The sequence below is a fragment of the Numida meleagris genome, chromosome Z, assembly GCF_002078875.1.
Source record: "Numida meleagris isolate 19003 breed g44 Domestic line chromosome Z, NumMel1.0, whole genome shotgun sequence".
NCBI classification, from domain to species: Eukaryota; Metazoa; Chordata; class Aves; order Galliformes; family Numididae; genus Numida; species Numida meleagris.
In genome coordinates, this window is record NC_034438.1 from 25,925,792 (window position 1) to 25,951,458 (window position 25,667).

At 40.2% G+C, this 25,667-nt stretch overlaps 1 protein-coding gene across 1 annotated transcript in view; it reads right to left on the reverse strand.

Annotated features, from left to right (window-relative positions):
• The window catches only part of MAP1B (microtubule associated protein 1B), a gene marked incomplete in the record, with an annotated part of 71,435 nt that overhangs the window by 44,998 nt on the left and 770 nt on the right, over positions 1 to 25,667 (reverse strand). The window contains 1 exon segment of the mRNA XM_021380491.1: positions 20,729 to 20,830. Coding sequence (XP_021236166.1) covers positions 20,729 to 20,830 — 102 coding nt within the window.

A 25,667-nucleotide genomic window follows, 5' to 3' on the forward strand; every position in this document is an offset into this window, starting at 1 on the left:
CAGCTTATCAACCGACACAAAGACAAATGCATAATAAATATTCTACAACAGCAGGAGAGGTTTGCTAAATATAAATATAAATAAACTGCTGGGTCAGACTTCTACTCTTGTCCCTAAGGGGAGGTACAGTTATCTTCTCACATCTCACAAATTGCAGTGCCATCTCAAACGCTACTAGCAATGAGTAATTAGTTTATTTCTCAGGCACCTTGAGTAACTGGGTGATCCCTGAGGTTTCAATAGAAAAATAAGGCAATATTGCCTATACAGAGTTATTTTAAAATCAACAACTTCGGTTCTTGTATTTTGTTTGTAATGATTTAATATGCTTAATATATCTGTAATATTTTTAATAAACAATTGCTCCAGGCATGAAAGAGAGCTGGCTTGGCAAAAGCCACAATGCAGTATTAGTCAAATGTTGGAGACATGAGGTCCAGATCAGTATAGTGATCTATGGGAGAGGAGTTGTCCAATTCCAGTGGGAAAAAAAAGGAGAAAAACATCATAAATGGATATTAATATTCTTGTTTCATTATTTGTCCCATTAAAAGGGTCAGTGAACACTGCCTGAAAAGTTAAAGGTCCCCAGTTTAAACTTTTTAAAGTGTTTTTTTCTTGCCCTAACAACCAGCAACGAGCACCTGTCTTTGCCCTAGGGCACAGGGGAAACAATAGAAGGAAAAAAGCTTGAGTTACAGAACTTGAAGCATTTTCTCCTTTCATTTTTGTGCGCTTTCCCATTTCTTGCTTTCTTTTTCCATATGGGCTTAACAAATACGAAGAGAAAAGGCTGTTTTCTCTCTGGCTGTTACTAATAGGTGAAATCTGATTTTGAGAAACAAGCACATTCAGTATATTTTGCACATGGCTGAAATAATAATAATAATAAAATCATTAAATATACTCCAGATGGATTAAATTTTCCTATCAGTTGTTGCATTTGCACCTTGCAGTGGAGCGCACGATGATTCAAATACTTGGACAGTGATATCAGTTACATTACTAGACTAGGAACAGCTCAAAGACACCATTTTCCTGAAAAACAGTTGGAAATGAAAATATATTTTTATCATTTGCTTATGCTACAATGACACAAACTTTATTTTTCTACAGTTCAATGAGTATGACAAGACAGAAGAAAAGACCCCCTGGGGTGTGAAGTACCTCTTGTAGAGAAGAGGGCACTGTTCAGCTTTCTCTAGGTTATTGCCTGCCACCATTTTGTGTCAAGAGCAGTTCAGGATGGGTTAAAGGATGTGTGAGACCATTGCCACTGGTCTCAACCAGACCACAGGGATAATCTACAAAAGAGGCAACAGAGCCTCCAGCTAGAGTGCACTTCAGATGGGAAGCTGTCAGCAGAAGATCAAGAATGACCACTCTACTTAACACCACCTCTGCTTGGGCATCTGAGAAGGAGCAGAAAGGACCTTAAAATCAGTGAGACAACAAGACCTCCAAAGTTCAGAGTGCTTGACCATGGATCCTTCACTACCTCTGAAAGGGATTTATAAATTGTAAGAGCCTAACATTTTAGTGCATCAGAGCAGGTACTTCAAAAAGGAAAAGATACCTGACCTTCTGTCCTGTTTGAAGACATCTAAAAATAAGGTCCACACCCAAAATTAGGGGCCATGCATTTTTAAATTAGAAGATCTGAAACATATTACACTGAGAAAGTTTCCCTATTAACAAACAAGGCAGTTTTTATTACCTGTTCAAATGAGTATTGCCATTTGGTTTTTACAAACTCAGCTCACATTCTCTACTTGCAGATCACCAAATCTACACTGATCCCTTCAGCTAAGGGTACAGAATTCTGTACTATGTATCTAGTTAATTTCACTAGTTCAGGACAGTGATAATTCAGTAGGAATTAATAAGCAGTGCAAAATGACAGTAGTATGGCTATTAACTTCAAATTGATCACTCAGCAGACAGTGAGAAAACTGATGTGACACTTGCATTCAATGAACTCTGTGGACACAAATGGAGAAAGCATTAAAATTCTATCCTTCGCAGCCTAGGAACCTGATGTAAGCAAACAGATCTTCTCTCAGTTCTTTATGTTTTTGAACATTATGACTTAAGGCCTAAAACTAAGGTTCATACTTTATCATTTTCCTTGTCTAAGACAGATTTAAGAATTCTTTAAGTGTTCTCTTGATACAAGGCTTGAATTTCCTGTACTATTTTCTTGTGTTCGTTTTGCACCATACTATTACAAGATTGTTCTCAAAAATCCTGGCTACCTTTTATAATAATACATCAGATAGCAAGACTTAAACATAGACCTGTTATGAGCTGCCCTCTCTATTTCTGTGGGGAGTACAGAATAAACATATGACAGTGTCTGTGAAGCCACCTAATCTGGCAAAGGAAGTTCACAGAACCAGATATAACCATAATGTAATTTCCTGACAAAAATTTGTTTTATTGCATTTCCTCCTGAGATGCAGGTATATTTCTACTCAGAAGACATCTGACAGTTAAGATCCTTTGTAGTATACCTATCAAAGCTAAACCATAATCTCCTAACAGGATTTGCCCTGCAATTTGTCTACAAATAAGACATTGTCAGCACTTTTTTCACAAACTGCTCATCGTGAAAGTTTTAGAATTTGCCTGTTGTAAATTGCTTCCCTTAGAAAAACACATGGGCAGAAAAAGATCTGTTGTACTATTTTTAAATGAGTAACGAAAGTTCACAAAAACACTGGGTTTTCGTTACATTTCCAGTGCCAAAATCATTTTTGTTTCTTCTAGAAACAAAGACAAAAACAAACTCATTTAAAATGGTCTCCCTCAGCTTAAATTTTCCCTGTGAATCTCTAATTCTGCCCTTGGTGGTCTTCTCTTTTATGAAAATTACATATTTCCTATGCTGACAGCCTTTGAGTCTAACTTGATGGGAAACCTGCAAAGGAAGTGGAGCAGAATAAGGAATATATGAGAGAATCCAAAGAAGCGTTGAAAAACGGTAATGCAGAGTACCGCTGAATGAGGATCCTTCACTAAAGAGGAGCTGGGCTGGCAGCTGCCAGGAGAAGGACCTGGCAGGCTTTGGAATATAAAGGATTTCCAAGAGGACTAGCGCACCATGGTGCCCTGTGGTCCTGGACTCCTATGTCCAGAAAATCTCTACTATACAGATTCTCGTTGTGGGATCAACTCTTCTGTAAGCCCTCATTTCTAGCCTGCACCATCCTGTGGTCCACATAGCCCTATGGGCCATAAGACCAAGGTGACATCTGCAGAACTTCTGTAGATACAATAGTTTGTTCTAGCACTAACTTGATACTTGATAACAGAAGGACTATACTGAGTTCCTCTGGTATTAATGACAATTTTCTTTCCGCAGAACTTCAGAATGGAAATTGATTTAAACAAAGCACAGAGGGAAGTATTGGCTTCCCTTAATACTAAAATCATTTCTCTAAGTGTCTCGTGTCAGCTTTGGCATTTACACTGTTTATGCAAATTATACAAACACATAAAAATAGCTAACGATTTATGCAGAGTAAGCATGCCTTTGCAAGATTAGTAGCAGCATGTATGGTCTCCCACTTGGGGACTTATTCCCTCTTTCTGCATTTTATTACTTTGTTAACAAATGCTGATTTCTTTGCAATTAAACTAACCTTTTAAGTTCTAAAGTATTTAACCATGTCAAGATTTGCTGCAGTTCCTCCCTGATTATCAAATTGGTACAGTGGAAAGGTACATTTAGCAAAGGAATGGGATAATGAAAAAAAAGAAGAAAAAAAGAAAAAAGAAAAGGACCATAAGGAAAAACACAATAGTGCATTATCTCTACATTTGAACATTACTACACAGGGAATTGGTCTGAAGCAGGTCATTTGTCTATCAAGGAGTCACTCATCTAGTAATATTTTGAAAGGTGTAAGTTTTCTAAGAATTCTCCTTCAGTAATTATTAACCTGAAAATTGTGTTTAAATAGTACACAAAACATGCAGTGTGTACTGCACTGTTTTTCATGAGAACACAAAGGCAACATCCAGGTCTGAATCTCACCATAGGCTATTAATAAGCATTGCCCCCAGGGAAAACTCTACATTACTTCAAAAATATCAAGATTTCCCTTTGGCTAGTATAAAGGAAATAGGCTTTTTCTTTTTCTTTTTTTCTTTTTAACAGTCAATGTTCAACACACTTTCTTCACAGTTTTTTTCACATAACATTTAGATGAAGACAATATTAGTTACACTGCAGTCTGATATAGCCAACATACATTTTCCCTAGTAAGGAACAAATCCCACTCAGTGTACCTTGGATCAATATCCAGGAAAATAAAGTTACCTTTAGTCTCTCTTCTAACCAGCTTCTCCCATGCTTCTCATCACTGGTCTAATTTGCTTTTAGGGCTGGTACAGGATGGAGGGATGTGCCAATTTTACTGGTTTGCAGAGGCCTCGTTTGAAAATCAATCAAGGCCATTTTAGTGCCGTGGTCACTGCAGCTTTCTATGATCCTGTGACAAAGAGAGCTGGCAGTAGCTGTGGAAACTGAGGGGTTTCTGGCCAGCTGTGTCTTGGGATTCCCATTAAACATGTGAGCCTGTCAGGAATGGAGAGCCAAGAGATGAGGTGCGTCAGGAGGTCTGAGCAGGCCGCGGGACCTGCCCTCAGGGGTGGTGGTCAGGCACTGGGGAGAGCATGCTGAGGAGCAGAAAAAGAAGTACAGGAGCTCCCTCACTCCCTGCAGGCCTTCTGCTAGCAGCAGCCACAAAACATACTGTTCTTGACAGTGTTCTGACATGAAAATACTGTAAAACTGGGCAAAGTAAAACTAACAGAATTGAAAGACCTTCCATCAGCCCATGGGTTAGTGAAGGATGCAATACAGTGAGTTCCTGCCATTTGAATCTTTTATAGTCATCAGAGACGTCTAGAGATTCCACAAGCAAACGTCATCCAGCCTGTCTGCTCACCTCCAATTTTCCTCTTGATGTATTTCTCAGTCCCTCTGAAGGCTGCTGTCAGTAACATAACCCTCTGCTATTAGCAGCCTTTGAGAGGCTGTACTAGTGCTGATCTACTACCTGACAGAGAACGCTATCACAGGCAATTCCATTACCAGTATACACCCATCTCAAAGGCAAGTACATCTCTTGCATGTCTGGTTTCCAACCACAGAAAAGTTAAGTGTTGTGCTGGGCCCTTCCTTTTTCACAAAAGTTGTGTTTATCACCCCTTTTATTTCAATGGGTACTTTCTTGGGTTGACAGAGGTTTTCCCTAAAGAAGGTCCTGTAGCCTTTGGCGATGAGTACCCTCCTTTAATTCAGTTAGGAGAACTAGTAGCAAATATTCAGTTTTTCCATTTTCAGCAAAAATAAGATAAAATAAAAGCTAAAAAGCCCCAAACCAAAACAAACAAACAAGAAAAGAAAAAACAGAAGTTTAACTATGTATTTAAAATATTGATCTAACTTTGAAATTTGAAGCTGTAAATTAAAAGGTGAACCTTTCAGAATTAGGTGAAGGACATTTGTAAACTATTGGATGTCTGTGCTTAACTTTACACTATTATTGTTTAAGTGAGAAAAGTAGCCCATTGAAAATTAAATGTGAACGCCATTTCATGTGAATGCCTCTGGGCATTATTAAGATTCGTACAACTAACTGTCATGCTTCTTCATAAATCATTGATCCAAAGAAGGTAGTAAATGCCTATTGCTTTTATAATGGAGAAAATACTTTGCATTACCAATGTTTCTGAAACAGGAACTGATTTTTTCTCTAAATATAAACCCATGGGTTAAATAATTCCACAGTTTCCAGTGGCATCACCCACACTCACCCACACTTTGGCAGCAAGGAAAATAACCCTGATTAAATTAATCGGTGTCTTCAGCTTCTGTGTGTGATCATTATCAGCCCTCTAACACTGTATGTTCTGAAGATTTATTTAAGTACTATAATTGTAGGCACTGGTTCATTAGCATCTGTGATCAACATGGGTTATCAAAAGCATTTTTCATGCATAACAAATACAGCAAATTACTAAAACAATAAAAAGAAGTATCTATGGTCTGCAGCAGGTCAATCTACATCATTTCATATTCAATGAACATAATTAGAGGAAGACTTAATTTTTCTCCTTGTATTTCTAAGGGAGACCAGAGATGCTTCGAGTTTCCTGCAGAAAACTTGTGCCTTGTCTGGCAAAATGTCAGGTGAAATAAATTTATGCAAAGCAGAAAATGTTATTTTAGATGTGACACACTCCCTTTAGAAATCTTGCTAATTACACACAGACTGTATAATTACAGACATTCATGAATTATACTTTATTAGAATGACAGTGTCAGCTTTGGTGAGACATTTAGCACACTTAATATTAAATGAACATTACACAAGTACACTTTTAGGATCATGATCCACTGAACAACCAGTGCAGGAGATATTTAAGGTACACAATATCAACATAGTTCCATTTTGCCTCCCAAAGATTAAAATAACTTAGTATTTAATGTACTTTCTTATCTTAGGGAGGAGATATCCTGTGATGTTTTAATATTAATATTTTCTCTTGATAGAGAAATATTATGGTTGACGTTAGATCTCTATCAGAAGCTTTCACTGTCTAGTATTATAGGCAGAATTTTATTCTTTTTCTTTTTTTTTTTCATATGAAGTGCAGTTCACATTAAGTCTGACACACTTCATTGTCTAAGAGAATTACACTGTAAGGAGAACTCTTAGATGTTAACCAGGTTACCTACACCTCATGATAGCTCTATGCAGAACAAATGCAGAAGAATATTCTTTCTTAATTTGAGAAAAAAAAAGTACTTACCTATGGAGAACAAGAATAAGAAATAATGTTGGGTTAAGTCCTGCCTTTATTGGAATCTGTAGCAAAAAATGAATAATGACTTGAACATGCAACCCCTCCTCGTGTAACATTCACTGGATGACTACTGAAGTGCTGGCTGCTCACATGAATATTTAGGAGACTGGGTGATTTCATATTTGCCTTTCATTTCTAATTTCAATAACCACAATAAATGTATGGCATTGAGCTATCCAACATTCCTCTCATCAGAGCAGATGTATATTCCTCAACAGCTTTGGGACTGACCATTTTTAGCCAATGTCTTGACTCATTTTTTTTTTTTTGCTATTACACTGCTATAAGAAACAGGAAGCAGTCTCTGAACACAGCCCCCTTCATCAAACCTAAACATCAGATTAGAAGAACAAGACATGGGAACATAGCAGAAACTAGTGGGAATCCTCACCCTGCCAGCGTTAATCCTTTTTAATATTCTAATTCACACCAGAGAGGATTTAATTGTTTCATAAATGGCTCTAAGGCCCTGGAATGAGCAAACCTGTGCAACAGAACAGACATTTATTTGAAAGGGTCCTTGTAATAAATATTGATCTATCGTATCAGTAGATCTTTCTGAAAATGCAGCAATCTCTCCTTGCCTAATTAAACTGTCCTAATACAAAACTGTGGGCCAAGCCCATAGGGCACAACAGATCTGCCGGAGTGTGAAAATGCCTGGAAGTCACAGGCCTCTTGGAAGACATGCATTTGAGCCTGCCTGAATGCTAATGAACTCCACCAGATCATAATCCACACGGAATTCAAATTGCCTTCCACAACTCTAGCCCTACAGTCTTCTCATTAACCCTCTGCCATGAGATAAGCAGCCGTGAGGAGGCGGGGATGGCACAGCAGAGGTGACAAAAGGCAAGGACCCCTGCTTGCCACTTCTCATCCTCCAGGATTTGAAGGTTGTGTCAGTCATTAAGCCAAGCTCTGAGAGGTAATCAAAATGTCATTTATTTCATCCTCCCATGGCATTTTAACCTTACCCAGTAAGCATTTCTGGATTTGGGAGTGGCAAGAACGTTTCAGTAATCACAGAGCACACACTGCCACTGACACGTGGCACCGCTTAAAAGCATTTCACTCCCATTTGACATAAAGCTTTGTTAGTGATGGCAGACAATATTTCACCATCTTGGATTATACTTTGCACAAACATCCAGCTTCCTACAGGGGTTTAGTTCTAATGGAAGTCAAGCAATTTATTGCCAGCTCCAGCAGTGCCAAAACTAGCAAAGATTTTACTTCAAGTGGTGCCACAGCAACTCAGCAGTACTGCCTTTCATTCTGTGTGCAGCCCTGTGATAAAATACAGATCAGCTCTCTAATGCCAGTTCCTTCAAACCATCTGTTGATAGGCTCTACATGCTGCAACTATTCAAAAGCACTCCAATGGTACCCTAATAAATAGCTGGGTAAACGTAGAGGGATGCTTTGGTTGTCAGTAAAATTACAAAGAATTTACACCTACTAGAAGCAGAATTTGCCAAAGCAGTGTAGTAATCACAATTTAAGACAAACTGACGGCTGTGTTTGTTTTCTAAGTGGTAACAGACACCTGCTCCCTGAAAGCATTCAAAGCCCTGCTACGCTGCCCCCAGCTAAATCAGCTGAAGAAACATGTATAGAATGTCCATCAGCTGAAGAAACAAGTATAGAATGTCCATCAGTATTTGCATATATCAGAAGGTTTTGCCCATGCAGATGGATGCAGGTGTTCAGTTTTATTAAACAGTCTTTTTTTTTATTGCTTCTTTAAAAAAAAAAATAGAGCACCGAAATCTGAAGGAGTTAAATTGGTGAATGGCTAATCTCAGCTTTTCATCTTTTGTGTTATTTTCAAGGCAAGTTGAGTGATCCCTGTAGTGATTACTTTCTAACATCTGGCTGGTGGCTTATTTGAAGAGAGATGGTGGCCTCATTTTGAATTCTAATGAAGACCATGCCGCATAAATCACTGAATGAGATTCCCTACTGGCACGCTTGGCAGAGCAGTCCTTGATGGGTAACTGAAGCAAGACAAAAAGAATTAAATGTCATTACATCTCTGCAACTGAATAATCCTGATCAAGGCTTTTCCACAACAATTGAGTATCATAGTCTTTATGCTGTGGAGGGACAAAATAAAGAACAAAGTTCTGTACCTCTTAGTTTAGGAAATATAGTGTTCTGCAATCACTTAGCCACATTTTTTTTCCCCCATCCCTAAGAAATGCAAAAATCCCTCACTGGGATTTAACTTGTACGAGTAAGTATTTTTTGACAGACAGTACTGAAGTGCTTTGTCAAACTACATGCTACTGTATTCCTCTGTTCCTAACAGACAGTCACACCGCGGACTGAGACAGGGGAAAAAAACTGAGATGTACTAAAGTTGACAAGTGAGTCAGAGTCTGCTTGCTTAGGTCTCAGGTCTGTTATTTCATGTTGTGCTCTAAATTCAACACCAGAGAAGAGGCATTACTATGTCTTGGTGTGATTGTTGTATTCTAGTTTCAAAAGAAAGGAAGCTCAGGTCCGCTGGAAGCAACTTGACAGTGCACAGAATGCATCATCCATAAGGCTAATTTAACAAGTATTTCCTCAGATATATCTATAGAATGCATTAATTTATGCACAATTACAACCACATGTACAGTGGTCTTTTTTCCTTACTGGTTCTACAGAGTTAATGCAACGTTAAGCATTTTCATAAATGATTACTACCTGTGGTCTTCATACTGTGAGAGATACCACACTGGCTATGAGAGACCTCAAGTTTGCTGAGCTTGTTTGGCACTGAGGGACGTATCCTTCACAGTTAACAGATCTCAATTGTATGAAACTTGAACTCCAAACAAAATCTCAGAGTAAACAGAAACATATGTATCATATTAGGTACTATGACCTAAAAACTGTAGGCAAGTATTCCTACTGAGTTTAGAACAGGCTCGCTTGCAGCACTGCAACAAGTATGGGCATTGAGAATGCCATCTACTGGCAAAAAGGCATGACTGAGCATTAATTCCACAACAGGCTATTTCCAAAAAAGGGAAAGGGTAAGAAAACATGATGTGGGTTGCTAGTCTGTTTTTTTATTAATTGCTCATGAAGTGTTTTTTTTTAATTCCATAGTTGTAACTGCATGATGCGATGCTGACTTGTATGCAGAAAATCTGGCTGGAATGAGTTCTGCACCTGAAGGCTATTTTTACAAGTACTATGACAGGAGAAAGGTAATTTTGAAAACAGTAAAAATTTAAAATATATGAGAGAATGATAAAATACGAGTAAAGCTGCAAGACCAATATTTATTTTACTTTCCTGTGATTCCTCTTATTTCATAGGATCTCAAAAATGAGTCTCAAGAGTTCTTTAAATATTTGATTGGAATATTGAGTTTAAGCTTTTCACTTTAAAATCTGTAACTGTGTCAAACTCAGCAGTGAATCTCTTTGTTATTAGGCTGCCAGCTCCAGCAACACTAATTCCAAGCTTTACACAGCCAAAGCATGATTTGATAGCAAACATCCCAGTGGAGAATATCTGCTCTATTAGCTCTACTTACAAAGCAATACCTATTGTCATAGTACTATGGCAAGGCAGATCCACTTAATCTACATCTCTGCATTACCATTTTCCTTTTTAAATGATTATTGATGAGATTTCTGTTGTGTTCAGTCCATGTCTATCCAATAACCAACTTATCTAGAACATGCAATGACAAACAGCTGGTCTCACATCAAGATGCTGCCCTCTGAGTGTCCCATCTCTGCAAATAAGCAGAAGATGTGGAATAGTACAGGGAGTAAAATCTGATTAAGTTTAAAAAGGACTTTGGTCTAAATCTAATCTGATCACTGCCCAGACTAAGAATCCCTGGCAGATACAGCAATCTGCTCAAAGGGAAGATCAAAGAAGAAGCTGGAACCACTAGAAGAAGGAAAAAGTAGAAGGATGAAAAATTACAAACCATCGTTTGTGAGCAGAGATATTTCTGACCACAGTTTTTTCTAAACTCTTAAAAAATAATAATAGTTTGTTGCTAACTACGATGTGGCTTCAAGGAGAGAGCAAGCTTGGAAGCCCCAGTGCTAGCTATGTGCAATTTGCATTTTACCACCATATCACCTTGACTTACTGTGACACACAAGGAAGACTGGAGCAGGAACAGCAGTGGGGAAAGGAAGAAGAGCGAGGGTCATCCAGGGTAAACACTAGCTTCACTATCACCTTGAAAACATCCACTAATCTCCAAACTCAGCATTTCATTCAAGGAAAGAAGAAGGGCATAGGATGTAATTTTTAAAACAAGCTGAAGAAATAACAAAATGAAACAGTAAAATGGAAAAAAGCTTTGGATGCAAATGTCATCAAATATGTCTCTGATCTATACTATGTCTACGCAAAAACTGCCACTGCAGAGGCAAAACTGTCTCTAAAACACAGCAGTAGGGCTCTGCCAAAACTGTGCTGCAGGAAAACTGAATAGTGATGTGATGAGGAGGATGATCCCTCCTGCAGGTCTTCTGAGAGTCTCATCCTTCACTGATGTAATACTCGGTTCCCAGAGAGTGGAATCTGGGGCTGTGCCTGCACAGCACTGCCCTTTCCTTGCTGGAGGCAGTAGCTCACTAGGACCAGGTACAGTAGCTCTGCAGGACTGCCTTGCACCACACCTACACTTTCACATCTGATAGTGAAAAAAATATTTTGGAGTGGCTCCTTCTTTTAAAGTCATCTCTGCTTTTTTCATGACCACAAGTCGAGACAGGAAGGGAGAAAGAGTTATCATGCCAAATCAAACACTGCTCTAGGCTGAAACAGATTTGACCTCCCTGGAAAATAGCCATCACTGTGTTTGTCTCTCAGAGTACTTAGAATGGCCTGAAAACCATTGGAGGAGGCAGGCAATTTCATAGACAACCAGCTGTCTCTAACAGCAGCAGGAAAAAGGACTCAAGTTTGGAAGAGACTGAAAGTTAGAAAAGCATCAGTTCTACAAATCAATAACATGCAAAACTGAAAAACAGTAGTGATCTGAAAAATAAATCTCTATATAGTGTTTCCTCCAGATTCTATGCAAGAAACCAGTTTCTTAGCTTGGAATCTGCTTTCAGTTTAAGTCAATTTAATTACAAAGTGGGCGCACAGGCCAAGAAACAATCCAGAGGTTGAAACTACACTATTTTTGGTATGTATGTCTCTAACGTATGATTGTATTATACTGTTCTATGGACCAAAGAGTAAGCCTACAGTTAAAGGAAATCCGAAGGCTTTGCATCTCCTCTTTCCTGTGATTGCCATCAATAAATGGTAGTGGAGGACCCACACCCATTAACGAAACCCAATAAATACGTTTCTTCCCCACTGTAGAAAGGCAATAGCTCCTCCCAAGTTAATACAAATTAATACAATCAGATTCTCCTGTTCAACATGAAGCAAGAATGTCATAGAGGTCTCCTTCCACACGGTAATCCCCTACTTGACATTCAGTGACATTATCCCACAGAAGCTGGAGACAAATTGTAATTCCTGCTGTAATTACAGGCTTTAGTAGGTATACAGGGTTGTTAGGTGCAGAACTACTATTCCCACCAGGAATAGTTGAGTGTCCCAGGGACTCTTCAGGAATACAATTGATGCAGCCAAACTATGCAGCTGAGACAGGGCTGTGATCAAAGGAGCCCATCCTTACTTTTAAGAGTCAAATACACCAGCCCCATTTGGATTTCTTTTTGGTGACATCTGTGTTTCTATGTGTTCTCTAGAAAGATGGTCTGTTTTTCACATGATCCAGCAAATGAGATTGTAGGAAACAATAAAAAATAAGCAAAAATTTCAAGCTTTTATATGTATAGTGGATTGAAATGTATGAATGGCACTCTGTAATATAATTATTGTAATGTAGAAAGATTAGAACTTACTAAGTTGTTAGGAAATGTTAAATGTACAAAAATCTAGCTAACACTGAAAAAGATTTATCTCTTTCAAGTCTAATGAACTTTCAGAATCTAAGCTTTGCAGCTAGTAATGATAAGTTTATAAAATCCAACAGAACGAGACAATTCTGACTAATGCCATTAAATTAGCAGCTTGCCACAGGCTTAAGTCCTACCAGAGATATTCTTGGGAGCACTGCCTTCTGTATCCGTTTGAAGTCCTCTTCATACACAAAATAATTTTGCATTTTGCCCTTTTTCTGTTTGTCTAAACTCTTATGCACATCCTGGAAGACTGAGAAAAGAAGTTATGAAAGCTGAATGGCCATAACACCCATGTCAGGAGGTGCTCTGGAAAGAATCCTTTAGCGGGGACTCTAAGACCCTGTCAGATGGCATCCCATATTTGTTTCCCAGAAGTTCAACAACAGTGCCAGCAAAAAACATGACTTGAACATGAAAACATAAAAGCAATGTTTGCCTTTTTCCCCTGTTTTAATACTTTTATAGTCCATCCTGTCTGTCCAGTGTTGCCAGGTCAGTTTTCATGATGCTGATTTGGTACTGTGTTTTGGATTTGTGCATTGAACAGAGCTGATAACACACAAATGATTTGGTTGTGGGTGGACAGCACTTGCAAAGTATCAAAGCTTTCTTTTTCCCACTGTACCCAACAATGGCTGGGGGGTGGCAAGGGCTTTGGAGACAAAGCTGGAACAGCTGACTCTTACTGAACAAACACATACTATATAACTCATGCTCTGCAATAGAAGTCAGGGTCAAGAAAGAGGTATAGGTTTCAGTTTCCAAGTTGGCCCATTGCTTAAAGACTGGCTGGCCTATGTGATATGCCTGTGTGTATGTCTATGTGATACTGTGAATGACTTCCTTTGTTTTGCCTTTTTTCCCCTCACCAGATCTACTTTACATATTGAGCTATCTTTATCCAAATCCATGAGTTTTTTGCCTTTGCTCTTTCTGGTCTCTCCTGGGAGGGGCAGGGATGGAGACAGCAAGTGAGCAGCTGTGGGTGCTTGGCTGCTGGCCAGATCAACCCACCACAAACAGCTCGTAAGTGCTAATAGAGCTTTATTTGTGCCCCTTGACAGGTGAGCCAAAGTGGGGACCAATCTTCTTTGTCATAACATTGGAACAACTTTCAGAGCGGCCTTAACTTTCATCTGAAAGTCTCTATAGCACATTAGTGTCACTCAGAGATCACAAAGCCTGAGATTATACTACTAAGAATATGGCTTGCCTCCTTGGAAGGATATTTGCTTTGTTGGTTTTTTGTTCATTTCGATTTGTTATTAAATAATACCCTATGCTTCCTACATGCAGTTTCATGGAAAACAGACAGACAAACACAGGAGAATGACTCGGATGACCATTACAGGGAAGCTCTCAACTACCAAAGCATATAAAGTTGCTACATCAAAAGAATACTGAAATTTACACAAATTTACTTCTAAGAACAGTGCTTGGATATTACATTTATTGTTTTTAACTTAATTTGCCTTACATCAGCAACTAGATTTGAATTATAAAGGACATGTTCCAACCAGTAGAATAACCAGGAATCATAAGAATCACATCCTTACTTACGAGTCTCCGATGCACACGCGGAACCCACACACAGCCTGCAAGTGCAGAACATCAGAAATATGGACTTTTCTACTTGACTCTAGAAACAGTTTGCAACCAGTACCCATCATGTCTCTGATCAAACCATTTGAGGTGTGGTGCAAATACGTGGCTGTCTGCTACAGAAATACTCACCTTTCTATTTATGACTTTTACCAACTAACACACATATTACCTCCACTTACTCATACGGACTCTGGGGTACTAAGGACTGTTCCACACAGACTACAGTCAGAAAGAGCACCTGGACCTGTGGCCAGCAGTAAGGCACCTCTTGCCACGATTTCTGCCTTTGTCTCTGCAAGGTGAGTTAGGGCTGGAGCTCTTCAAGCAGCACCTCACAGTGGTACTTCTCATGCAAGACTGGGCAAGAGGGATTAATAAGGTCCTCCATGCATGGAGACAAGGAGTCTCTAAACTCTTCTTCCCAGTGCAGGCTGGGTTTTGTCCTACTGCTGAACAAAACGGTAAGCAAATCACTGCAAATAGAGGACTGCTTCAATCGGGCAATAAGCAGAAGTTAAAATTTGCCTTTTCTCAATTTTAATGACACAAAATTTGGTTATTGTTTGACCTTAAAAATACCAGGAAATATGGATCAAAACGTTTCCCTCAGGATAAAGTCCAACTAGAAATATTTCATAATTCTTTCAAGTGATTGATAAGCAGTTACCAAAAAATAATAGAAAATGCAGGCAATTAAGAATTAAGAGAAATAGATATTGTGAAAAAAGTTACCTGTGACAACCACAAAATAGATGAAAAGAATTGCAATGATGCTTTGGTTACTCATTTATTATAAATCCATGATGGATGGGATGAAAAGTAGTCCATCTGTAAATAATATTTAGCATGGGTAAAAAACAAAATAATTGTTTAAGTCTTCAGTTTCAGATATCCAACAAAGACAAAACAGTAGCAAAGAAAGACTGAAGAGTTGTAAGGGATAAATAAAGTATAATTCTGTAGGTATTTGTTAAATAACCCATGGCAAAATAACCCTTGAATATACCATTAGGTATGCTGAATTATCCACTTAATAAAGAGGAATGGGGACACAAATTTCATAATAGCATTTCAATTCAAACATTGTTCACCAATAACTTAATCTTGTGCCTCTGCTAGCCACTTCACACAGGTCAAAAACTTGTTTCCATAAAATATGGGTTAGGCTAACACAGCTGAATTAGTAAGTACTTGTGATACATGGCATTTAAAAATAAACCTTCAGTCATCTTGCTGATTCACATTAGCAGCTTAGCATCAGCAGGTACTAGTGTTGTGGCACTAATGTAAATTCATGCTAATTTTCTTTGAGATCATTCCTAAAAAAAAACAGAAGTGGAATTCAGTGCCAGAATGATTGTTGCAGAAGTGCAAGAATTAATCCACTGGGGGAAAAAAAAAAAGTAAAGAGAAAGATAAAATCACTTATTAGCCCATCCCTGGCATTCTGATTTGTACTAAAAAAGGAAGGCTTAGACAGTTAATGTACCCAAGCACAGAAACAGTTGTGCTGTAAGCCTCTCCTGACCTAACAGACCCCAGCATCACACACAAAAGAGCTCGCGCTGCCCCAGTGGTTTCCCTGTGCTTCTTCTCCCAGCGTTGCCCTGCACCCTTGTGCCGCTGGCAGCAACACCCTGCGGGGAACACCAGCCACTGCTGCAGTGGCACTGAGCCAGATTGATTCCCTATTCAAGTTCTATTTCACCTCCATTTTCTTTCTTCCAAGACATAAATACTCTAAAACACAAAACAAGCCCGGTAGCCAGCTAAAATTAACCTCTCTAAACATACAATGAGCCCAAATGACTCCACTCGATAGCTATTCCAGCTATCACAGCCTTTAATAGCTGTGGCATCATATTTATAGATTGTCCCTGAATATGCCTACTAGACTACTTGAGTTCCTGGTCTTGAATTAACTCCCAGGTGCTTGGTGGCCAGTCTCAGACACCAGCTGAGTTCACCTCTTCCTCTCATCCACACAGGACTGTACCATCAACAGGACAGACCTCAGCAGCAGTGGGCAAAGAGTCAGACTGATGATCTCTGCCCCTCCACCTCCGATAAGCTAAGCAAAACAGACATCTGCTGTTGCCATCTTGGCTCTTTTTTCAGTTTGTTTCATTGTAATTGATAGGTTTTGCTTAAGAACCTTCGTCGTCTGACTTGAATTTTGATTTCCTGTAATTTTTTTTTAAAAGCACAAAAACTCTGCAATTTAGGATGTTATCATCAACTCTATGAGCTCACACAGTCTACTAGGCATATATTAACTGGGTGCACATCTGCTTAGGTAACAGCAAAGGGACTACAGATTGTTTTGGCAAACAACAGAGCTGTGGGTTTCAGTGACCAAAACTCTCCTGATCCCAAACCACAGGATACTAACAATCCTTAATTATAACTTCTGAAATGGTATATTTCAGAATGAAGGGTGTTAGGCTTTTGAGGTCAATGACAGTTTCAGAGAACAAGGGTCTCCCTCAAGAAGCCCAAAGGAGACAAACCCACAGCTGAAGCAGGAGGATGCTGCTGGGACACCAGACACCTCTTGCACTTTGACAGGTTCCATGGCCACAGGAAGGCTGCTGAAAATAAAGGTAAGGAAGGTATGGAAAGACTCGCTTAAGTCAGTGCAGTGACCAGCTGCTGGCTTGTGGGCAACAGGAGACCTGATGCTGCGCGGACTCTGTTTTCCATAGATGCCTGCTCTTCATGAAACATGTTTGAAATATAAAATAGCCACAGAGCTCTGCTTGAGCAGTAATTCTTCCCAGAGAACAAGGTTAGGGGTGGCTAGGAACTGATCAGCTATCTAAATAATAATTATTTTATCTAGACAAGGGCTTGCATACACACCAGTGCAACTGTTAAGATCCCAAGCAGAAGCAGAGGGACAAAATGGCAGGTGTGGAGCCCTCAACAGTTTCACCTCTAAGCAAAATCCACTTACTCAGCCTTTTGTGAAGCAGGATCTTCAGCTTTACGCAGCTGAAACATACATACATAAATTAATTGAGAAAGGATTGGTAGCAACAGCTGCAATTTGAACAGTCTCCATTTGCTCTGCCTCCTTACCAGATACATGGTTCCTTTTCCAGCATGTACACGTTGCAACACATTGTTTGAATTTTTTGTCCTTGCGAAGTTAACATAAGATGGAAGTCATCATCAGTACATGACAGAGAAAACAGAGGCAAACACCCATTTTAAGTCATGTTGCTTGTTGTCTTGGCAACCAGTTAATAAGTGCCGTTACTCATTTTTCACCAGCACCTGACAACATCTCTGCAGATTTGGTATTATTAAGGAGAGTGCAAACTCAGCCGGTTTACAAGGTATCAGAGAAGATCTCACTAGCATTTCCATTCTGAATTCGATTTTTCAGGGAATCATAAATCATCCATAAATTGTTCAGAAGCTGAATACGGGATACATGAATACCACTCTGACAACCCATTCCCTTGGTAAGAGCACAAAAAGAGTGTTTGGATCCAGTCATGCTTGATTCTATGTCAATATGTATGTGGCTACTCACTGCAAACAAGGATCACCCCTCAAATTCCTCAGAGGAAACACATGAATAATTGTTCTGACTGACATCTTCTCTCACATGTCTTTCATTCAACACCTCAGGCATATGGTATAGGGGCAGGGTTGGCCCCATTTCCTCCAAGCATCGTCTTGGAGAGCAAATCATACTGTTCACATTTCTGCTGCATCTATCCTTGAGCTGATTTGAGAAGCATACAAGCAAGTACTGAGCCAGCACTGCAATTATCATAATTAAACATGATAATCAAACAGGCTTCAGTCAGTATTCAGACCTCGCTGTACTAAGAGCTGTGCAGACTCACTAAATGACTCTACCACTCCTTGAGAGTAAACTGTCCCTATGTTTGAGTCATACAAAGAGTTCAGTCTCAAAAGACTGAAAAAAAGTGCTGTTTAATTACATCCCATATGACATGCCACACACTATCCCATCACTTGAGATGAATACTTCCCTGGGACAAGAGGTCCACTTAGTTACCCAGAGCCCACTGAATTTCTGAGTTTGAGACCACAAAGGGATAGGTACCCACAATAATCTCTTCAATATGCTTAGTATGTGTTGCCAAAATTCAACAACTGGGAACTGTAACAGAAAATATTTTGAAATTTTATCAACATAGGGCTACAAAAAAAATCCCACCCTCCTTGCTATCTATCAGTAGTGAAAACTCAAAGGAGCCTCAGGCAAATTCAACATCAAAGAACCAGAGAGAGAGACTCAAATCTTGTCCTCTAATCTGTGCCATGGGACTCAGAAAGTGCCAGTGGGCTTCCACACAGTCTGAGAGAAGAAACTGGTAAAGATGGTTAGTTTTGTTCCTGGATGTTTCTCTTTTTTCCAGGTTTAAAGCTCTCTCAATACTCTTTCAATGTAGATTTTGGCAGCTTATTGTTTAAAGATTGTGCAGTGCTGAAAAATACATTCATTACTGCTTGTCATAGAGATGCTGATGAATTCCAGTCACATGCAATTAAGCTGTAATTCAACACAATGACAGACAAAACAGACAAGTCTAGACAAACAAGAAAAAAAAAAGCAATGAAATATATAATTCCTAGAGAAAAATTCCTAGAAGATTCTATAGTATTGGTTGAGATTGATTTCAAATTTGAATTGGAAAAAAGAGGTGCAAAATGTTCTTTCACTTACTATATGAAACCACAGTATTTAACCACATGAAACTAGCTTTATTTTAATTCAATCAATGCTATCAAGAAGTAACATCTTCATGAGACAGCAAAAAACATTAAATATGTTGGAACATTTTTTCTGAAGGAGAAGTGTGGGTTCTTATTTTCCTGAAGTTTTAAAGTAAATTACGTACATGTTAAAGATGCATTGTACTGCACAGTGTATTTCTTAAAAATATATTCTGTTAATTTCATTTATCCATACAAACCTTCTGCAAAATGAAGTAATCGGTGTCACTGATGAGTTGAATTTGTTTCATTTAATCTGAAGCAAAATACATGTATTCTAACCCTGAGTAATTCAGTACTGAGTACTGCTTTACCAGTTATTTTTTGAACCAGGTGAAAAACTACAGAGGTACATCTTCGTCTTGAATCTGTCTCTACAGATAATGAGAAATAATGGCAAAATTTGCTATATCCAATGCTGCAAGAGGAAGAATTAGTTACATGAGACATTTTGGTATATTATTTAAAATCATCAAGTCAGTGCTATCATGCTAGCAAGCTATCAGGATCTCTTCATCACCTGTGTACAGAAAAAGACCCTATGCATGTGAAGTGGTGGTATGACACAGCATTTCAGAGCCCTTTTCACCATGGTCCTGAAGCCAAAATTTAGAACATTAGTCAGTTCTGTGTTGTACTTGCCAACGTGCTCACGATCACAATCACTTCATTCACAGATGAAAGCAAGCTATACACCTTTGAGAAGCGTATATATTTTTATATGAAAGCCAAGATTAATTTCATACATGCACAATTAGCATTTGTGTTAAAGTAAAGAGATGATTAAAAAAAAACTTACCAAACTTGATTCCCACGTAACCAGAACAAAATTGAATTTTACACCTCACAAAATTATTGGGGGAAAGGGGAGGCAAGTTGGCGGTGTTTGTTTTATTTTGCTATTTGGTTGTTTTTTTAAACTTCTATGAATCTCCTAAAGAAAGGACAGGCTTGAAGAAAAGGCAGCAGAAGAACTAACTGAGCCTTATAAGCCCTGTAGAGTGCTACGTTCCTCATAAAAGCCTACGAAAGTTCCTGTGAGTACAGGCAGGCCCTCCACCCTTAGCTTTTCATAGCAAGAAAAGGTTCCAAGCTCTTAAGCCACACTTGCACAGGAGCTGTGACACCATTTCTGGCTCTGTCAGACTGTAGAGCTAACCTTTCAGGTTATCTTCCATATGTGCTCTGCCTACCACAGGTAACAGCTTCAGTCTCTGGGATTAGCTACATAGATTAGTACTATATACACAAATGGTTCGGTCAAAAACTGAGATTCATCTGACTTTAATGGGGCCCCAAAATTAATCATAGTGATATATATCAAGCTAACGTAGAAGTCCGATTAGTTTAATGTTTCATACATTTTCTTTTGCCGTAAGGTTTAAAAAACATATGTAACTTTCAACCAATATTAAAAACAAAATAAAACAAAAATAAACAAACAAAAAACAGAAAAAAGTATTCATTGTAAAAATCCACAAATGAAAATGGGCCATGTAACACTTTGTCAAACATGCCCAAAAGCTCACCTCGAACTTCAGGAGAGAATCGAGCGGAATGGCGAGACACAAAAAGTTTCAGTTCTTGATCCAAGTTGCATTCAATCAGGTTTGTGTCCCATGATCGGATTCCTAAAATTCAGAATACAAAAACACATCTAGCTTGATATATCAGCAGTGGAATATTTCTCGGTTTACATCCATGTTATTTGCACATTTTTAAATTCCAAACCCAGCCTCTCTTCCTGTCACACCTCACCGCCGTCTTTTGCAAAGTGCTGAGCGCACAGAAGAAGCACTCTGGACAGGGATCAGTCAGAAGCAAGAGGAAATCTGCCAGTCCAAATGGCAGCAGTCCTTTCAAGCCCCTGCTTTATGACTGCTTGTCCCATGTCCTAGTGACCACATGGTGAGAAGATACCGATGTCCCTGAATTGACTTAAAAACAGCAAAAGACTGATTTACAAAAGTGAAAATTTGAATCACTCAGGCGATACTGTATTTGTCCCCCTGAAAGAAGGACAGCGTTACCTAGCATGTTGCAAGTAAATATTTAAATACAAAGCACTGAGGCTGCCAACACAATAAAGACATGGAGCTGTTGGAGTGGGTTCAGAGGAGGGCTGCAGAGATGATTGAAGGGGTGGAGCACCTCTCCTACAAGGACAGGCTGAGGGAGCTGGGCTTGTTTGGCTTGGAGAGGAGAAGACTCTGTGGAGACTTCATTGCGTCCTTCCAGTACTTGAGGGGAACTTACTCAGAGGATGGAGACCAACTTTTATGCAGTCAGACAGTAATAGGACAAGGGGGAATGGCTTTAAACTACAAGAGGGGAGATTCAGGCTAGAGGTTAGGAGGAAATTCTTTTCTCAGAGGGCAGTGAGGTGCTGGCACGGGCTGCCCAGAGAAACTGTGGATGCCTCATCCCTGGAGGTGTTCAAGGCCAGGCTGGTTGGAACCTGGGCAACCTGAGCTGGCGGTTGACAACCCCGCCCACATCCAGGGGCTGGAACCCGGATCTCTAAGTTCCCTTCTAACCTAAGTCATTCTATGACTTCTTTATTCAAAAGCTTTGAAGCATCCAATATTTCAAATTAAAATTTAAGTGATCTTTTATTTATGAAGTATCAAAACTCTAGTTTTGATATTTAGAAATGCTACGCTTGATCTTTTTTCTTTTAGAAAAGATAAACATCACATCTCTATTCTCTCCTCAGCTACAAAGAAAATGAAACACTTGACACATGATCATAAAAATATATTTTGGAATCATACATTTTATGGATTGACATTTGACAGGGGGATAGGGGGAAATCACTATAACCAAAAGATAAGTTTATTTTCCCACTGTATGACTTTGATGACTACCTTTAAAAAAAGTCAAATTAACAGAATACATTTTAATACTTTTCTATAGTTTTCTTGTCAAAAACAATGAACAGACAGTTGCACTTCAGGTAGGTCCAGACACTGCTGTGGTTTTGAACACCAACATTACTGAGATTTTTGTTTTTTTTTCCAAGGGATTGTCATGAGACTTATACAAATTAGGTAGCAAATGCCAAAGGAACTGTGGATGAGGAAGTGTCTGTTGGCCCCTTCCCAGAAGCTTGGCCAGGTCTTTGCATGAAGACGCTGGGTTAAACCACTTTGGGGCTTGGTACTTTTGGGCTGGAGAAGCCTGAAAAGGCATGTGGCCAACTCCTTACACTGTTCAACCAGTACTAGAACTTCTGCTGATAACTTGATCTGGGTTTTAGGCTGCTAGCTTTCCTGCCAGAACTACCTCCCATGCTCTATCTTCTTTTAAGGCAGCAGAAACATCAGGGCTCCCCCTGGCAGATGCCATGTTGCAGGGCTGAAGGATGAGGAGGAAAAAGAGCAGAGAAACCAGATCTGCTCTACTGGTCTCCCCTTGCAGCTCTGAGGAGGTTCTCCATGCAAACATGGATATCTGCATTTCAAGGGCTTCTTCGGAGAGGATTCATCGAGCACTTGATCCTTGTCAGCAGTCCAGTCAAGGTATGAGCATGTTTGTCTCTGGGATATTCTCCCAGTTAAGTAAATGCAATATTAAGCTCTAAAGAGATTTGAAAACACGGTATCATCTGTGTTTCACAACTGCTCCAAAGTAAAATAACAAAACTATCATCAATCACCTCCACTTCCTGACTTATGCATCATCGATCAGAGGCATAAGTGGTGACTCTTTTGCAAGTCTCCTTTTTTTCATTTCTCAAAAATCTCTTGGCCATATGGTGCATTTTCAGGGCATAGTTTTGGCAGGCAGACACAGCTCAGCAAGCTTTAATATCTTCCAGGTGTTGGAATATTTGAGAGCAAGAAAGTAAATATGATATATTGCCGCACATGTACAGCACAGATGAAATGTATGAGTAGTGAACTGATGCTGATCATGAAGTTGGAGTACATTGAGTGGTGAACCTGAAGAAGCAAGAAGGCAGCAGCTCACTGGCCCCCAACAACAAGCTTGTGTTGGAAGGCTGCAAAGCTTTCTGGAGGTCAGATAAGCAATATGGACTATGATTCAGCACTGCTGATAATGACAGAGCCTGCCCACCATCCCAAACCGTTTTTGTTATGAAGCCAGATTTGCAGTGGGGTATGATTCTGATTAGGCATAGGTCAGACCACTGAGCTCATCAATGTCCAAAATGCAGTACTCAGTGCAAAATAACTAAGAAGAAAAGCCTAGGCGTGCTATGCACACAGAGGCTGAAGATGAGATTTTGGTAAAATAGGCCAGATTTGCACATGCATGATTCAGCATTTTGGATGCAAAAATTATACAAATACCTTAAAATGCAGTATAAATGTATCAAGTACGTTATACAACCAAATCAAGTTTGGATACAATGGAAGTAAATCCGGAACAAAAATCCAAGGTCAATCCAATGATGTGTATTATTATCAGCATGGTAGAAACTACTGGGAGGATGACTGAGCTGTAGCTATTTCCTTCTTTCTGCAGTCTCTGGAGCACAGCGCCACTAGACACAGGGCTAATCAGACAGCAGACAGGGCACACCCAGCAGCATCTGCCAAATCAGTGGAAAGATCCTGAAGCTTTCTCCTTACTCCCCTCTTCTTCGTTACTGGATGGTGGGTTGGAGGACTGCCCCCTCAGCAAAATGACATCCCAAATGTAATTACTGAAAATGCAGCTTGCCAAGCAATTCCCACTTCATGATATATTAAGAAATGACTCTGCATTCCACCAGGTTACGTAGCATCACGCCACTGATGTCCTATCAGGAGATGTTTTTGCTGGCATATTGCTCTGCATTTCAGTGCATGAATCCACACTTTTCTGTGGTGGTACTTAGGAGATGTACCAGAGAAAACCTTGAGGCAGAGTTATCAAGAACCCTAAAACCACTTAAGGCTCTGCTGAGGACAAAGGTTGAAAGAAGCCAGTTTTTTCCTGACTACAGTGTACTTTCCAAAGAGAAAGATTAGTCAAGCCCTCAAATAGACAGAGCTTCAGACTCACAGTGTACTGATCTAGAACAATGCACCCCAAAATCTGACCAAGGTTTTTTTTTCCTAGCAGGCAAGATCCCAATCAGATCATATGACTCCAGGAAGAGTGAGGTGACTTATCATCCAAAATGATGAATAAAAATGCCAAAGCGTTTCATCTGAACATCTAAAACTGTTAGCAGGTGTTACGCTTATTGGCCGGAGGAGGTAGCAGCAGCAGAGCTATGCAGCAGCAGCTGTACAATAGAAGCTTCAAGAAGCAACTGAAGAACATTTCTTCAGAGGAAGGACAACATCAGATGTCTTTACAGAAGTTTTATCCATTTGCTCTAAAAATTGCATTAATTTAATTGAAATTCAGCCAATTCACTTCCAACACAATCAACAATTAGTTAAAATGAGAGAAGCGCAGTGCTGAAGAGACTCTGAATGACAAAGCATCTGCATCAGTAGCTCTCCCTAGGAGACAATGGTTGCGATAAAGATCAACGGGTCGTGGTAAAGCTGGTAAGCTGGGATGAGGCAGCTCTTAACCATGAGCAGCCACGAAAAAGAACCATGAGAAATCGCCAACTGCAGCAACAAGGGCTGAGAACACAACAATAGAGACAAGCGAAGTCCTAGCTGGAGTGCTGAACCACACCTACATGCGAGGCTGCTACCAAATCCCCCTTGCAGGCTCCCTCTCTCCTTTCTAACAATAGCATATTTCTGATTTTTGCACTTTCATCAGCCCAGAACAAGGTATATGCTAAAAAAATCACATCTTAAGCGAGTTAGCGAACTGTGAGGTCCGCCAGTCATTTCCTTTGTGCTTCACACCACTGTTACAGCAACAGGGCTTTTTGCCTCTCCATGCACACCGCAATTTCCTTTATTAGAAGCCGCATCAAGAACTTACAGAACGCAGTCATTTCACGTGTAAAGCTGTCTTAGGAAAGGACAAACGAGCAGTGAGCCGCAGCAGCCTGAGCTCGACAATAATGGGGCTGGGCACTCAGACCGCCGCCTCGTTACTCGCATCTTTTTATTTCTTTCAGTACAGGGGTGGGTGTGTGAGATGCTCGGGTCCCGAAGGATTCTGCGTCGCGCTGCCGAAACTTGGGCACAATGCGCAGGGATGGAGCCGCAGCCCTGCGGTCGGTGGGAAAACGCCCCCCCGCCGCCGGGGTCTGCGGCGCTGCGACGGGGACGGGGACGGGGACGAGGACGGGGAGAGGGATCGGCTGCAGCCCCCCACCAGCCCCTTCCCCGGCGGCGGCGGCGCGGTCGCCCTTTGTCCGCTCCGGGCTGCCATAGGGACCGCAGTGCGGTCTGCGCCACGCCCACCCGCCGGTGTCTCCGGGCAGACAGGCTGGGCGTCCACCGCAGCCCCGACAATGGCGCGGGGCGGGAGCGCGGGGCTGGGGCTGCGGGCGCGGGGCGGGAGGACCCCGCGGGGCGCCCCGGGGTGCGGGCGGGGCCG